Here is a 17,188-nt window from a genome sequence, read left to right as displayed (position 1 = left end):
TTACATTTTTGTTTCATCAGACCAGAGAATATTTCTCCAAAAAGTACAATCTTTGTCCCCATGTGTAGTTGCAAATCGTAGTCTGGCATTTCCATGGCGGTTTTGGAGCAGTGGCTTCTTCCTTGCTGAGCGGCCTTTCAGGTTATGTCGATATAGGACTCGTTTTACTGAGGATATAGATACTTTTGTAACTGTTTCCTCCAGCATCTTCACAAGGTCCTTTGCTGTTGTTCTGGGATTGATTTGCACTTTTCGCAATAAAGTACGTTCATCTCTAGGAGACAGAACGCGTCTCCTTCCTGAGCGGTATGACGGCTGCGTGGTATCATGGTGTTTATACTTGTGTACTATTGTTTGTACAGATGAACGTGGTACCTTCAGGCGTTTGGAAATTGCTCCCAAGGATGAACCAGACTTGTGGAGGTCTACAATTTATTTTCTGAGGTCTTGGCTGATTTCTTTTGATTTCCCCATGATGTCAAGCAAAGAGGCACTGAGTTTGAGAGTAGGCCTTGAAATACATGCACAAGTACACATCCAATTATGTGAATTAGCCTATCAGAAGCTTCTGAACCATGACATAATTTTCTGAAATTTTATAAGCTGTTTAAAGGCACAGTCAACTTAGTGTATGTAAACTTCTGACCCATTGAAATTGTGATACAGTGAATTATACATGAAATAATCTGTCTGTAAACAATTGTTGGAAAAATTACTTGTGTCATGCACAAAGTAGATGTCCTAACCGACTTGCCAAAACTATAGTTTGTTATCAAGAAATTTGTGAAGTGGTTGAAAAACAAATTTTAATGGCTCCAACCTAAGTGTATGTAAACTTCTGACTTCAACTGTATATATGCAGTGCATTCGGAAAATATTCAGACCCCTTGACTTTTTAAACATTTTGTTATGCTACATCCTTAATCTAAAATGGATTAAATATTTTAAATCCTCATCAATCTACACAGATACCCCACAATGACAAACCAAAAACAGGTTTTTAGAAATTTTTGCTAATTCATAAAGAAAAACAGAAATACCTTATTTACATAAGTATTCAGACCCTTTGCTATGAGACTCGGAATTGAGCTCAGGTGCATCCTCTTTCCATTGATCATCCTTGAGATGTTTCTACATCTTGATTGGAGGCCACCTGTGGTAAATTCAATTGATTGGACATGATTCGCAAAGGCACACACCTGTTTATATAAGGTTCCACAGTTGACAGTGCATGTCAGCGCAAAAACCAAGCCATGAGGTTGAAGGAATTGTCTGCCAAACTGAGCAATCGGGGGAAAAGGACATTGGTCAGGGAGGTGACCAAGAACCTGATGGTCACTCCGACAGAGCTCCAGAGTGCCTCTGTGGAGATGGAAAAACGTTCCAGAATGACAACCATCTCTGCAGCACTCCACCAATCAGGCCTTTATGGTAGAGTGGCCAGACAGAAGCCACCCCTCAATAAAAGGCACACCTTAAGGACTCTCAGACCATGAGAAACAAGATTCTAAGGTCTGATGAAACCAAGATTGAACTATTTGGCCTAATGCCAAGAGTCACATCTGGAAGAAAGCTGTAACCATCCCTACGGTGAAGCATGGTGGTGGCAGCACCATGCTGTGGGGATGTTTTTCAGCGACAGGGATTGAGAGACTAGTCAGGATCAAGGTAATGATGAATGGAGCGAAGAACAGAGAGATCCTTGATGAAAACCTGCTCCAGAGCGCTCAGGGCCGCAGACTGGGGCAAAGGTTTGCCTTCCAACAGGACAACAACCCTAAACACACAGCCAAGGCAACGCAGGAATGGCTTCGGGACAAGTCTCTGAAGGTCCTTGTGTGGCCCAGCCAGAGCCCGGACTTGAACCCAATCGAACATTGCTGGAAAGACCTGAAAATAGCTGTGCAGCGACACTCCCCATGAGAAATGGGAGAAACTCCCCAAATCGAGTTGTGCCTAGCTTGTAGCATTATACCCTTAAAAGACTTGAGGCTGTAATCGCTGCCAAAGGTGCTTCAACAAAGGGTCTAAATACTTATGTAAATGTTATATACATTTGCAAAACTTTCTAAAAACATGTTTTTGCTTTGTCATTATGGGGTATTGTGTGTAGATTGAGTGGGGGAAAAAATGTATGTAACAAAATGTGGAAAAAGTAAAAGGGTCTGAATACTTTCCGAATGCACTGTGTATATATATATCTTTCATTGTTCTATTGCTCAAAAATGACTTAGTGAACTGGAGTGTAATTGGCTTGTGCCAACATTTACAGAAGCCAATAATGACAGCTTGCCCTCCAAGAAAAATGGATTGTCCATAAATACCCCATTGACAACAATACATTAAACTTTGTTTTACATTTCTGTTCTCTTCCTTCTGTGACTATGTTCAAGCCTTATAATATGTACAGTTATTAGAGAGATTTGGAAGATAACGTTCAATTGCATAACCATAGCCAAGGCAAACTCCTTCACTTTTTCTTCAATGCCAAGTGGATGGAAAGTATGCAACGTTGATGATGAGTACTGCATATTACACAAATAATAGGATCATATGTACAACGCAAGAGATTTCTCCTTGGCATGGTGTGTAAACCATTAAGCCATATCCAAAAGTCATCAAAGGTGGCAGTTATTAGAACTGGGGGGAGAAGACACACACAAGAGTGGTTCATTAAATTAATGAATTGAAGAACAAGAGAATTTATCTCATTAGGCTCAGTGAGCAGTTTTGTCAGTTGTTCTTTTCAAGTGTGATTTCAGAGTTTGGAAAATGTGTCAACTTTCCATGACAACATTGATAAAGTGTTTTAGTGTACCATGGTAAACTGTTGAGCAGAGTAAAGCTAGTGCCTGTGGCCCAGGGTGCCACGTCCCCCACCCCCAATTTTTTTTAAGCCCTCTGGTATAATTTGCCTTACATAAAATACCCTAATACCCTTACATAAAATACCCTTATACCCTTACATAAAATACCCTTATACCCTTACATAAAATACCCTAATACCCTTACATAAAATACCCTTATACCCTTACATAAAATACCCTTATACCCTTACATAAAATACCCTAATACCCTTACATAAAATACCCTTATACCCTTACATAAAATACCCTTATACCCTTACATAAAATACCCTTATACCCTTACATAAAATACCCTTATACCCTTACATAAAATACCCTTATACCCTTACATAAAATACCCTAATACCCTTACATAAAATACCCTAATACCCTTACATAAAATACCCTTATACCCTTACATAAAATACCCTTATACCCTTACATAAAATACCCTTATACCCTTACATAAAATACCCTTATACCCTTACATAAAATACCCTTATACCCTTACATAAAATACCCTTATACCCTTACATAAAATACCCTTATACCCTTACATAAAATACCCTTATACCCTTACATAAAATACCCTTATACCCTTACATAAAATACCCTTATACCCTTACATAAAATACCCTTATACCCTTACATAAAATACCCTTATACCCTTACATAAAATACCCTTATACCCTTACATAAAATACCCTAATACCCTTACATAAAATACCCTTATACCCTTACATAAAATACCCTTATACCCTTACATAAAATACCCTTGCACCCTTACATAAAATACTGACCTTGAATGCAAACACTGTAACAAGACGTTTAGAATTGATTTATGATTTACCAAACCTACACTACGGGTCAAAAGTTTTAGAACACCTGCTCATTCAAGGGTTTTTCTTTATTTGTACTATTTTCTACACTGTAGAATAATAGTGAAGACATCAAAACTATGAAATAACAAATATGGAATCATGTAGTAACCAAAAAAGTGTTAAACAAATCAAAATATATTTATATTTGAAATTCTTCAAATAGCCACCTTGATGACAGCTTTGCACACTCTTGGCATTCTCTCAACCAGCTTCACCTGGAATGTTTTTCCAACAGTCTTGAAGGAGTTCCCACATGTGCTGAGCACTTGTTGGCTGCTTTTCCTTCACTCTGCGGTCCAACTCATCCCAAACAATCTCCATTTGGTTGAGGTCGGGGGATTGTGGAGGCCAGGTCATCTGGACTATATAACCCTTTTCACATTACTACTGAGCCGGGCCATGACAAGCCGAGCCGTACTTGGCTGGCCTGGTTACATACCCACCATAGTTGCTGGAAGTTTGCAGGATAGGACAATGTGGAAGGAAAACATCCGAACCAGCACAGTAGGGTTCGGGTCGGCACTTTAGTGTTAAAAGGGTCAAATGGAGTCCCAAGACGAGGGCTAAAGACAGGAATCACAATCAAGTGGCAGCTTTTGGAAAAATAACAGGCTACAGTGATGAATTGGATACTTACCTGTTACTTCGGTTTTTTTTTTACCTCTTACATGACATTTAAAACACCACAACTTTACAGAAATAACACATTATCTTCCCCTAAAATGTTGGTTGTACGTCCTGTTGCAATATTAGTACCACTACACCAGGAGTTCAACAAAACATGCTCTGTAAGTGAGTGGATCAAAATATATTATACTACCATGGAATGCAGCTCAACGATATATGCTTGTTCAGTTCTCAAAGCTCACAGAAGGAATGAGTTTGAGAAAGAGAGAATCTATGTGGCAATTAAGATGCTATTTCAATGAGGCCACAGTAGCCAAATGAGGCCCTTGGAAAGATCTGAGGGAGAACCATTTGTCCAACCTTTGAAGCACCGCCCTCAAATAATTATCAAACGTTCTGCCTTTAATGTCAGGGATTTTTGATTGATGTCTCTATGTAGGATTGTTTTCTTTTGATACTAAAAGACTTGGGCTGCGTCTCAAATTACACCCCATTCCCTTTATAGTGCACTACTTTTTTTTTTACCAGCACCCACCCATATGGCTCTGGTCAAACGTAGTGCCCTATATAAGGGAACACACACAAAGACTTGGTTGCTAGATTAGACACCAATGTTTGTGAACACGGCCATGACAACCTCTCCGTGACCAAGAGATATTGATCGTTCAGTCCCACTGTTATTAGGAAAACAAGGTCAACAACGATGAATTGAACTTCCCGGGCCGTGACAAAGACAAGCTTGTGTACAAGCTCAGCTCTACTAGTCCATTAAAATTACATGAATGAAAACAGGTAGCTGAAAGTGTTTTCTCTAGGCCGCATTTTGTTGGGAATTATCGACAACATGATTTGAATTTGGTAAATGTTTATAAAATATGAGTTGTATTTTTTCAATATCATATTGAGCATTTACTGTACGCAACAAGTATCGTTCCAAATATGATCGTTAAAAAGCAAGTATGGGCTATGCTGAGATGAACTACAGGTAATAGCTACACAGTGACCGCCCCCTGTCCGTCAATATCTGGCCAATCGCTGGCCAGTGATTGGTGGTCCTGCCAATAAGCTTTCTCTATTTGATGGGCGTGTCTGCTAGAAGCCTTGAGTTGTGATGCAGTGCACCCTGCCCTTGATTTGCATAATTTGCAACAAAGTAAGAAAAAGAGAAAAGCGTTGTTTGGCTTAGGGTTACTTACGGAGTTTCCACACTTTTTCTGCAGTGTGTTATCGAGAGTGGGGGGTCTGAAAAAGAGGTGGGGGGGATTAATTCAATGTTTAATTTGATATCAATTCAAAGAAATATCAAGAGAGCTCTATATTGCTTTATCAGCTGTCAAATCATGTGTATGTGTGTCTGTCTGTAAATCCTTGTATGTCTCACCTCTCCTCCTCTTGAGCGTTCGTCGGCGCTGCTTGTTGACGAAGCAGGCTGCCAGTGTGCTGAAGAGGACAGCAGCTGCCAGGAAACAGATGGTAGCCACGATGCCAGCCACCACCGGCCGCGCCAGCCCCCCCTCATCCACCAATTCCGGGGGTGGGAAGAAGTCTGGGGGAGATGAGGGTGGGTGTGAAAGAAAAAGAGAGAGGAGCGTGAGGGGAGAAAGAGTGTTTGGGGGAGTGTAGGATAGGAAGAGGGGGAGGGGAGAGAGGGAGGAAGAGAGAGGGAAAGAGAGTGAGAGTGAGACATGACATGACTTGTCTGCCAGGAGGCTATAGGCTTGGAGAGGTCTTTGACCCAAAACAATACTGTGACCGATATCCACCCACAATAATAAGTATACTCGCTTTATATTGGTATAGTAAACTAAATATTAGTAAACTAAATATTTCCAGTCTAGCCATTAAACATGCAATCTTGTGAGCAACAAAAGTGTATTACATTGTGTAAATGACTTGAGTAACTCTACATAGCCTTTTGTACTAGGCTTGGACTTTAAGGAGAATGTAACTGATTACTATGTATGGGAGGGCCTGACATCTGACATCTGCAGGCCTCTATCAGTCACCACACCAACTGTGTGTGTGTCCGTGTGTGTGTGTGTGTGTCTAGCTGGCTCCTGCCAATCACCACACCAACTGGCCGTCCAATTCACCTGATTCAGCGACTCATCATTTATTGTCCTGAATCGATAGACACTTAATGGAAATGGATTAGGAAACTCCTTTCCTCATCTACTATCCTTTCATGACCACAGACTGTCTAGATGACTGGATAGTGAATATGTTCCCGCCCTCCTCATTTTATCTTGGGGAGAATTTGAAATATCAACATTCAGCAAGACTGTGATCAAATACTGTTAAAATATTGTAGTACAAGTATTTAATCAGGAGGGGGCAGCAAAGTACTTCCAAGTTTAGGAAGTAAACTTGTGAATTATGGTGGAAATTACAAGATTATGTTATAATGCTGTAATTGCATCAAATGTTTGTTTTATGCAACAGAATAAGGGGTTATTAGAATGCTAATTTGTATGTGTTCTACTGAGGATGGGCCTCTGGAAGATTTACGATGTCTTTGGGTGATACCGCATTCCAGAGCATGAGTTAATGTTTCTGTTCTACAAGGTACCATAGAGAGATGACTCCAGTATGGAGTTGGGGGGCCAGACACTGGTCTCTACACAATGAGTTCTCATGTTTTTAGAGCAAATACTGTCTGCTGTGAATTATAAGTATCTTTCAGACAAATGTGTGACCCATTCCATACAGTACATCTGTTGTGTGTCATGTAGACTGAAGGAGGATTTGCTATAAAATGCTGTGGCTCAAACCAGCTTGATCACCTCCAGGGGTTATTACCGACCAGCTCCATTACTGCAGTAATTAAATAGTAAAGTTTGATTATTTTGAAGAATAATTTTTTTTTTTCTCTGGCAATGCTTTCACAGTTGCTCACAGTCACACCAGAACAACATCATAGGGTAGAGAGTATTTCAACCTGACAGCACTGAAGATTAATGAATGAATTAATGAAATTTGTCTCCCCATTTTCGTGGTATCCAATTGTTGTAGTAGCTACTATCTTGTCTCATCGCTACAACTACCGGGAGAGACGAAGGTTGAAAGTCATGCGTCCTCCGATACACAACCCAGCCACATCGCTACAACTACCGTACGGGCTCGGGAGAGACGAAGGTTGAAAGTCATGCGTCCTCCGATACACAACCCAGCCACACAGCACGCATCCAACCCGGAAGCCAGCCGCACCAATGCGCCGGAGGAAACACCGTGCACCTGGCCACACCGCACACTGCGCCCAGCCCGCCACAGGAGTCGCTGGGACAAGGACACCCCTACCGACCAAGCCCTCCCTAACCCGGGCGACGCTAGGCCAATTGTGCGTCGCCCCACGGACCTCCCGGTCGCGGCCGGTTACGACAGAGCCTGGACGCGAACCCAGGGACTCTGATGGCACAGCTGGCGCTGCAGTACATTAACCACTGCTCCACCCGGGAATGGCCATAGGAGGAATATGAACGGGGGTTTTGTGATGTCATACTTTTCAGGCTGTTCCAGGAAGTATTCGTGCCTGGTCCCAGATGTGTTAGTGCTGTCTTGCTAACTCCTATGGTCATTGTCACGTTTGACACTTAAGAATTGGCAATCCCTCTGGATCTCTTACAATATACACTACCAGCCAAAAGTTTTAGAACACCCAACTCATTCAAGGGTTTTTCTTTATTTGTACTATTTTCTACATTGTAGAATAATAGTGAAGACATACAAACTATGAAATAACAAATATGGAAGTAATGTAGTAACCAAAGAAGTGTTAAACAAATCAAAATATATTTTATATTTGAGATTCTTGCCAAAACTATAGTTTTGCCACCCTTTGCCTTGATGACAGCTTTGCACACGCTTGGCATTCTCTCAAGCAGCTTCACGAGGTAGTCACCTGGAATGCATGTAAATTAACAGGTGTGCCTTCTTAAAAGTTCATTTGTGGAAATTATTTCCTTCTTAATGCGTTTGAGCCAATCAGTTGTGTTGTGACAAGGTAAGGGACTGTGTGAATCAGGCCTTCATGGTCAAATTGCTGCAAAGAAACCTACTAAAGGACACCAATAATAAGAAGAGACTTGCTTGGGCTAAGAAACACGAGCAATGGATATTAGACTGGTGGAAATTTGTCCTTAGGTCTGGAGTCCAAATTGAAGATTTTTGGTTTCAACAGCCGTGTATTTGTGACACGTGGTGTGGATGAACGGATGATCTCCGCATGTGTATTTCCCACGGTGCTTTGCTGGTGACACTATCTATGATTTATTTAGAATTCAAGGCACACAACCAGCATGGCTACAACAGCATTCTGCAGCGATACGCCATCCCATCTGGTTTGTTTTTCAAACAAAACGATGACCCAACTCATCTCCAGGCTGTGTAAGTGCTATTTGACCAAGAAGGACAGTGATGGAGTGCTGCATCAGATGACCTGGCCTCCACAATCCGCAGAGTGAAAGAAAAGCAGCCAACAAGTGCTCAGCATATGTGGGAACTCCTTCAAGACTGTTGGAAAAGCATTCCAGGTGAAGCTGGTTGAGAGAATGCCAAGAGTGTGCAAAGCTGTCATCAAGGTGGCTATTTGAAGAATTTCAAATATAAATATATTTTGATTTGTTTAACACTTTTTTGGTTACTACATGTGTTCTTTCATAGTTTTGATGTCTTCATTATTATTCTACAATGTAGAAAAAGTAAAAATAAAGAAAAACACTTGAATGAGTAGGTGTTCAAAAACCTTTGACTGGTAGTGTATATTTTGTATGATCATTTTATACAGTTTTGTGGGATTTAAATGGGTCATTAAATTACCACTCCACCAAATTACATTACAGTTTTTTTTAACAGGATGAATCGCTACAATTATTTCCCCATTTGCTTTGTTTTGTCATGTTTTCAGTTAATGTCTGTCATATCTCAATTTTAGTCTGCCACTTGCCCCATGCCTCTGTCTCTCAAATCCTTGACATGTTTTGTGTGATGAAGGGGTGTCCATAGACATTTATGCAGAGGTGTGTTGTTTACTCACCTGTACTGGACACTCCTACTGTGTTACTGGGCTCGCTGACCAGTTCCTCCATGACTGCTATGACCCGGAACTCATACCATGCCTCCTAAGTCACACACACCAGGGAGATGAGAGTAAGACAGGGGCAGAGGAAACACTGTATTTGTGTGTGTTAGTGAAACATCTGTTTAATGTTGAACTCTGTCATTCATGTTGTAGTTTGTCCAATTCTTCTTAGAGTCAATAAAAACGATTGTTTACAAAAAGAAACCAGTTTGTTCGTTTTAGGAGGAAATCCACAAGGAAATCTACCTGTCAAAGTGGGCTTGAAAATGTTTCGCATCACTAACTGTATTTTAGCAAAGAGGTAAAAAGGCAGAGCAACAAATAGACAGTCCCTCGTGGTCCAATTACCTCAATAGCTTGAGTAAAAAGCGAGCTGCAGGAATGTGCTACAGTATAGGTGTAATGAGTGATAGAGAAGTGTGAGTGGGTGTTGGGAGTCATGCTAGAATAAAGTACCTGCATAGAATGTGTCCGCGTTCCAAATGGCACCCTATTCCATTTATAGTGCTAATATGGTATTTAGTATCCTACTTGAGCCATGTTTAAAATTAGTGCACTATAAAATAAATAGGTTTCCATTTGGGATGCGTCCTGTGACTGATGGCTGAATGAGACAAAAAAACACACTAAACATTTCACGCCAGGAGCGCAATCCGACATACAACAAAGGAATATAGATTTTTTTCAACGTTGGTGGAAAAATACATTTCTATACTTTAACACATCACTCTCCCCAGATGGTGTACTTATGTGAGACTAAGCATGCATTCCAAATGGCACCCTAAACTCTATACAGTGCACTTATTTTAACAAGAGCCCTATGGGGGAATAGGGAATTTGGTACTATTTGAAAAGCATCCTAAAATGTTTTATGACTTCTTTGAAATATCAGATAGGCTTGGGCTGACAAGGAAGATAAAAAAGTAATTTTCATATACACTGAGCATTCAAAACATTAGGAACAACTTCCTAATATTGAGTTGCACCCCATTTTGCCCTTAGAACAGGCTACATTTTTTGGGGCATGGACTCTACAAGGGGTTGAAAGCGTTCCACAGGGATGCTGGCCCATGTTGACTCCAATGCTTCCTACAGTTGTGTCAAGTTGACTGGATGTCTGTTGGGTGGTGGACCATTCATGACACACACGGGAAACTGTTGAGCATGAAAACCAAGCAGCGTTGCGCATGGCATCTACTAACATACCCTGTTCAAAAGGCACTTAATTATTTTGCCTTGCCCATTCCCCTTCTGAATGGTACACATACACAATCCATGTCTCAATTGTCTCGAGGCTTAAACATCCTTCTTTAACCTGTCTCCTCCCCTTTATCTACACTGATTGAAGTGGATTTAACAGGTAACCTCAATAAGGGATCATAGCTTCACCTGGTCAGTCTATGTCATGGAAAGAGCAGATGCTCCTAATGTTTTGTACACTCAGTTTAACATTATATAGTTGGTCCTTTGAAGAACACATTTTTTAAAAACACAACTGACTCCCATCCCCAATCATCATACACTATATATACAAAAGTATGTGGACACCCCATCAAATGAGTGGATTCGGCTATTTCAGCCACATCCGTTGCTGACAGGGGTATAAAATCGAACACACCGCCATGCAATCTCCATAGACAAACATTGGGAGTAGAATGGCCTTACTGGAGCTCAGTCACTTTCAACATGGCACCGTCATAAGATGCCACCTTTCCGTTTGTCACATTTCTGCCCTGCTGGAGCTGCTCCGGTCAACTGCAAGTGCTGTTATTGTGAAGTGGAAACGTCTAGGAGCAACAACAGCTCAGCTCCCAAGTGGTAGGCCACACAAGCTCACAGAACAGGCCCGGCGAGTGCTGAAATGCGTAGCCTGTAAGAATCGACTGTCTTCGGTTGCAATACTCACTACTGCGTTCCAAACTTCCTCTGGAAGCAATGTCATCACAATAACTGTTCGTCGGGAGCTTCATGAAATGGGTTTCTATGGCCGAGCAGCTGCACACAATCCTAAGATCACCATGCACAATGCCAAGCGTCAGGAGGAGTGGTGTAAAGCTCACCACCATTGGAGTCTGGAGCAGTGGAAACATGTTCTCTGGAGTGATGAATCATGCTTCACCATCTGGCAGTCCGATAGACAAATCTGTGTTCGGCGGATGCCAAAAGAACCCTACCTGCCCGAATGCATAGTACCAACATAGTGCCAACCTCGCAGTGAAGGGAAATCCTAACGCTACAGCATACAATGACATTGTAGATGATTCTGTGCTTCCAACTTTGTGGCTACAGTTTGGTGAAGACCCTTTGCTGTTTCAGCATGACAATGCCCCTGTGCACAAAGCGAGGTCCCATACAGAAATGGTTTGTCGGAATTGGTGTGGAAGGACTTGACTGTCCTGCACAGAGCCCTGACCTTAACACCATTGAACATCTTTGGGATGAATTGGAACGCCGACTGCGAGCCAGGCCTAATTGCCCAAAATCAGTGCCTGACCTCACTAATGCTCTTGTGGCTGAATGGAAGCAAGTCCCTGCAGAAATGTTCCAACATCTAGTGGAAAGCGTTCCCAGAAGAGGGGACCAACTCCATATTAATGCCCATGATTTTGGAATGAGGTGTTCGACGAACATTTGTCCACATACTTTTGGTCATGTCGTGTAGTCATAACCATAGTGTTGGATGAATGTGTTAATAGTAGTGTTAATGAGTAGTGCTCATCCATAGTGTTGGATCAGTGTGTTAATGAGCTTGGCTGGAATTAAAGCATGCGCCCACACCAGCCATGCGGATAACTGGCCACCCGTCATTCTGTATGAAAGAGTGTTTATACAGTAAGCTACCTGAATGAGGTCTCTGGCTAGCAGGTCTGTCTCTCCAGCGGGGATGGCATCGTCCAGGACATCCCACCTCTCCCCTAGGCGGAACTCCATGACGTAGCGCTCGATCGGAGCTGTGTGGTTGGCCGGCGGGATCCACATGAGCAAGACGCCCTGCTGCGTCCGATTGGCTATGAGGCATCGTGGTGGGGTAAGCAGCACCAGGGGTTCAGGTATACTTATAGGAAAAACTGGACGGAGAGAAAAAGGGAGAGAGAGAGAGAGATAGAGGGGGAGAGATGGAGAGTTGGAAAGAGAAAGAGAGACAGAGAGGTTAGAGAGCTGTATTTCAAATGCAGTAGCAGTGTAACTGCAATTGTTGGTACAAGTTCTTTAGAAAGTCGATGAGCAACTTTTAAACCACAACACATTGCTACTATAGCTGCTGCCACAACACCACTGTCTACATCACTATTAACAACAAAACCACACATCATTCAATTAATTACCATCACAACTTTTCCCTTGCTGCCATCATGTACTTACAACACACAGTTCTGTTGTGTTCCCGCCAGGTAAGGTCACTCTTGCCTCACTCTCTTAGGTCATATACTGTAGGTCAGAGGTGAATACCGTAATACCCACCTAGTGTGTTCACAGTGATGACCTCGCTGAAGGGGCCCGTGCCCAGCTTGTTATGTGCAAGGACACTGAACTGGTAGGCAGTCTGGGGCTCCAGGCCGGGTACTACCAGCCATGTCTGGCCAGAAGGCACGGCTATAGACAGCCAATCATGTGGGCCCAGCTGCTCCCTCTTAACCCTGCAAGGTGGAGGGGGACGATAGGAGAACAGGCATGGGAGAGGGGGATGAGGGAAATACACATAGGAGTGGATATGGAGAGGGCCGAGACTTAGTCAATGCACTCTGTAATTTCAGTAATGGTCAATTCTATCCTGTCAGTTCTGTAAAAATATTTTGTCCAGTTCAGTAACAGGATTTCTGGAATGACATTTCAGTGACACTTCATTGCAGTTGCAGTCAGTGGTGTCATTGTGTCTGTTTCATTTCAGTAAGATAATTTGTTAGAACATTTCATTTACAGAATGTCATTTCACAGTATTTCAGTCAAATAATTTCACACAGTAATACAGTTGATGGTGGTAAGCCCATGCTGCGCTCAGCCGTGCAAATTCCCATTGAAGCTAAAGATGGACCATGCGTTAGATTCAACACCACTTTTCTGACTTTCACTGCAACAGATCTCCCTGAAAAAGTCATATGGGTAAATGAGTTCTTCTACTTTCCAGTGAGTATGCATGGCATTAGTCTCCATTCGTAATGTAACATAGTGTAGTCCTAAATAGATAGCAATGTATGAGACCACTGTGGGACCGTGGGTTTATCTCACTATAAACAGGGTTCAGAAAGATAACACTATACACCAACATGTATATCAACCTGAGGGGTGAGTCATGATCCTCGTATACGATGTCATTGTGTCATGTAATATATAGGCATAACTCTCCCTAACAGACATGCATGTATAAGCTGCATGATGGTGTACATGATAGAGGCTGGGGGTTAGGGACTGTGATAAATCACAATGTGCTTACTTTGTGCTGACGGTCAAAACGTCTCTCTGTGATTTACAGCAAATGCCACGCGCAGACGGTGTTCCCAACTTTCCCAATCCCGGGAAATCATTACGCCATCCTAGGGGGCATCTAGTGACTCTCAGGTCTTGGCCATTGTGCGTATGTTAAGTGACATGATAGCTGTCGTGTGTATATTATGATGCATTCACTATGAGGGTGTGTATATTATGAAGCATTCACTATGAGGGTGTGTATATTATGATGCATTCACTATTAGGGTGTGTATATTATGATGAATTCACTATGAGGGTGTGTATATTATGATGCATTCACTATGATGGTGTGTATATTATGATGCATTCACTATGAGGGTGTGTATATTATGATGCATTCACTATGAGGGTGTGTATATTATGATGCATTCACTATGAGGGTGTGTATATTATGATGCGTTCACTATGAGGGTGTGTATATTATGATGCGTTTACTATGAGGGTGTGTATATTATGATGCATTCCCTATGAGGGTGTGTATGTTATGATGCATTCACTATAAGGGTGTGTATATTATAATGCCTTCACTATGAGGGTGTGTATATTATGATGCGTTCACTATAAGGGTGTGTATATTATAATGCATTCACTATGAGGGTGTGTATATTATGATGTATTCACTATGAGGGTGTGTATATGATGATGCATTCACTATGAGGGTGTGTATATTATGATGTATTCACTATGAGGGTATGTATATTATGATGCATTCACTATGAGGGTGTGCATATTATGATGCATTCACTATTAGGGTGTGTATATGATGATGCATTCACTATGAGGGTGTGTATGTTATGATGCATTCACTATGAGGGTGTGTATATTATGATGCATTCACTATGAGTGCGTGTATATTATGATGCATTCACTGTGAAGTTGTGTATATTATGATGCATTCACTATGAGTGCGTGTATATTATGATGCATTCACTATGAGGGTGTGTATATTATGATGCATTCACTATGAGTGCGTGTATATTATGATGCATTCCCTGTGAGGGTGTGTATATTATGATGCATTCACTATGAGTGTGTGTATATTATGATGCATTCACTATGAGGGTGTGTATATTATGATGCATTCACTATGAGTGCGTGTATATTATGATGCATTCACTGTGAAGTTGTGTATATTATGATGCATTCACTATGAGTGCGTGTATATTATGATGCGTTCACTATGAGGGTGTGTATATTATGATGCGTTCACTATGAGTGCGTGTATATTATGATGCATTCACTATGAGTGAGTGTATATTATGATGCATTCACTATGAGTGCGTGTATATTATGATGCGTTCACTATGAGGGTGTGTATATTATGATGCGTTCACTATGAGTGCGTGTATATTATGATGCATTCACTATGAGTGCGTGTATATTATGATGCGTTCACTATGAGTGTGTGTATATTATGATGCATTCCCTATGAGGGTGTGTATGTTATGATGCATTCACTATGAGTGCGTGTATATTATGATGCGTTCACTATGAGGGTGTGTATATTATGATGCATTCACTGTGAAGTTGTGTATTTTATGATGCATTCACTATGAGTGCGTGTATATTATGATGCGTTCACTATGAGGGTGTATATATTACTTCACCGTCAGTGGGTTTATTGTGCTTCGTTGTCTGTTATGGTTGTGTACATTATGCTTGTTGTCAGTGAGTATATTACCGTATGAAATGAATATTTTCATTGTCAGTTTGTATATCACGGTGCACTGCCTGTCAGTGTGTCCATAATGTACTGGCTGTCAGTGAGTAAATCATATGGTGGCAGTCATTGTAATATGATATGGTGGCTAGCCTGTCAGTGTGTCCATAATGTACTGGCAGTCAGTGAGTAAATCATATGGTGGCAGTCATTGTAATAGGATATGGTGGCTAGCCTGTCAGTGTGTCCATAATGTATTGGCTGTCAGTGAGTAAATCATATGGTGGCAGTCATTGTAATATGATATGGTGGCTAGCCTGTCAGTGTGTCCATAATGTACTGGCAGTCAGTGAGTAAATCATATGGTGGCAGTCATTGTAATAGGATATGGTGGCTAGTCTGTCAGTGTGTCCATAATGTACTGGCTGTCAGTGAGTAAATCATATGGTGGCAGTCATTGTAATAGGATATGGTGGCTAGCCTGTCAGTGTGTCCATAATGTACTGGCTGTCAGTGAGTAAATCATATGGTGGCAGTCATTGTAATAGGATATGGTGGCTAGCCTGTCAGTGTGTCCATAATGTACTGGCTGTCAGTGAGTAAATCATATGGTGGCAGTCATTGTAATAGGATATGGTGGCTAGCCTGTCTGTGTGTCCATAATGTACTGGCTGTCAGTGAGTAAATCATATGGTGGCAGTCATTGTAATAGGATATGGTGGCTAGCCTGTCAGTGTGTCCATAATGTACTGGCTGTCAGTGAGTAAATCATATGGTGGCAGTCATTGTAATAGGATATGGTGGCTAGCCTGTCAGTGTGTCCATAATGTACTGGCAGTCAGTGAGTAAATCATATGGTGGCAGTCATTGTAATAGGATATGGTGTCAGTCATTGTAATAGGATATGGTGGCTAGTCTGTTGGTGTGTTTGTAATGTGGTCGCGGGGGGCTGTTTGGGGGCGGTCCCATTTTTGCTTAGCACATGAGACCAGTAAAGACCGTACGTCCTTTCCAGTGAGGCTAATTCATTTTTTATTTTGGGGGGTGATTTCAATAAGTGGGGCAGTACTATTCAGGGTACTATGAATATTTATTACATTTGAGTTTAAGACAATTCCGTTACATCCTGTATACATTTTCACAAGTCATTTAATTGAAAAGGACTTGCGAGTCATTTAATTGAAAAGGACTTGCGAGTGGTGTCTGGGGAAAAAGTTAGTTTTTTCACTTTATCAAAAGCCGTCTTCCAAGCACTACGGCTAGACTGCTGATAATGATACTCAGAAATACTCAGGAGGAGATGGAACTTCTGTGTGGAGCCTGTGTGTGTGTGCGGGCGTTAATGTGTGATAATGCTTTAGCATACCATGTTTGTTTGTTATTGTTGACTGAGGCTAACATTTAGCTCAGCGAGTTAATCTGTCATCTAAGGTAGGTGAGTGGAACTAAACCATCAGGTCGATAACAGGTCAATCACACACATGTACCAGTACGTGTGAGTTCATGCATGCAAGTGTGTGTATGGGTGTCTGCGTGAGCACATAAGTGTGTACACGTTGAAGTTTGTGGCAATACACATTAAATCTTATCAGTGTGTGTGTGCACACGAATGCGTGCGTCTGTGTCTGTG

General features: G+C 41.6%; 1 protein-coding gene across 8 annotated transcripts in view; it reads right to left on the bottom strand.

Moving 5' to 3' along the window:
- The window catches only part of LOC110533527 (protein turtle homolog B), a 192,222-nt gene that overhangs the window by 32,626 nt on the left and 142,408 nt on the right, over positions 1-17,188 (bottom strand). For all 8 annotated transcript variants that reach the window (XM_090186172.1, XM_090186171.1, XM_090186177.1 and 5 more), the window contains exons 13-17: positions 12,894-13,069; positions 12,273-12,499; positions 9,387-9,471; positions 5,736-5,900; positions 5,551-5,596 (exon numbers count right to left, since the gene is read on the bottom strand). In XM_090186172.1, coding sequence (XP_090042298.1) covers positions 5,551-5,596; positions 5,736-5,900; positions 9,387-9,471; positions 12,273-12,499; positions 12,894-13,069 — 699 coding nt within the window. The remainder of the gene's footprint in view (positions 1-5,550; positions 5,597-5,735; positions 5,901-9,386; positions 9,472-12,272; positions 12,500-12,893; positions 13,070-17,188) is intronic.

Source organism: Oncorhynchus mykiss, chromosome 10 (genome assembly GCF_057628025.1).
Source record: "Oncorhynchus mykiss isolate SJ-2025 chromosome 10, ASM5762802v1, whole genome shotgun sequence".
NCBI lineage: Eukaryota > Metazoa > Chordata > Actinopteri > Salmoniformes > Salmonidae > Oncorhynchus > Oncorhynchus mykiss.
Note: the sequence above shows the minus strand (reverse complement) of the source record. Positions and strands in the feature narration are given on the sequence as shown.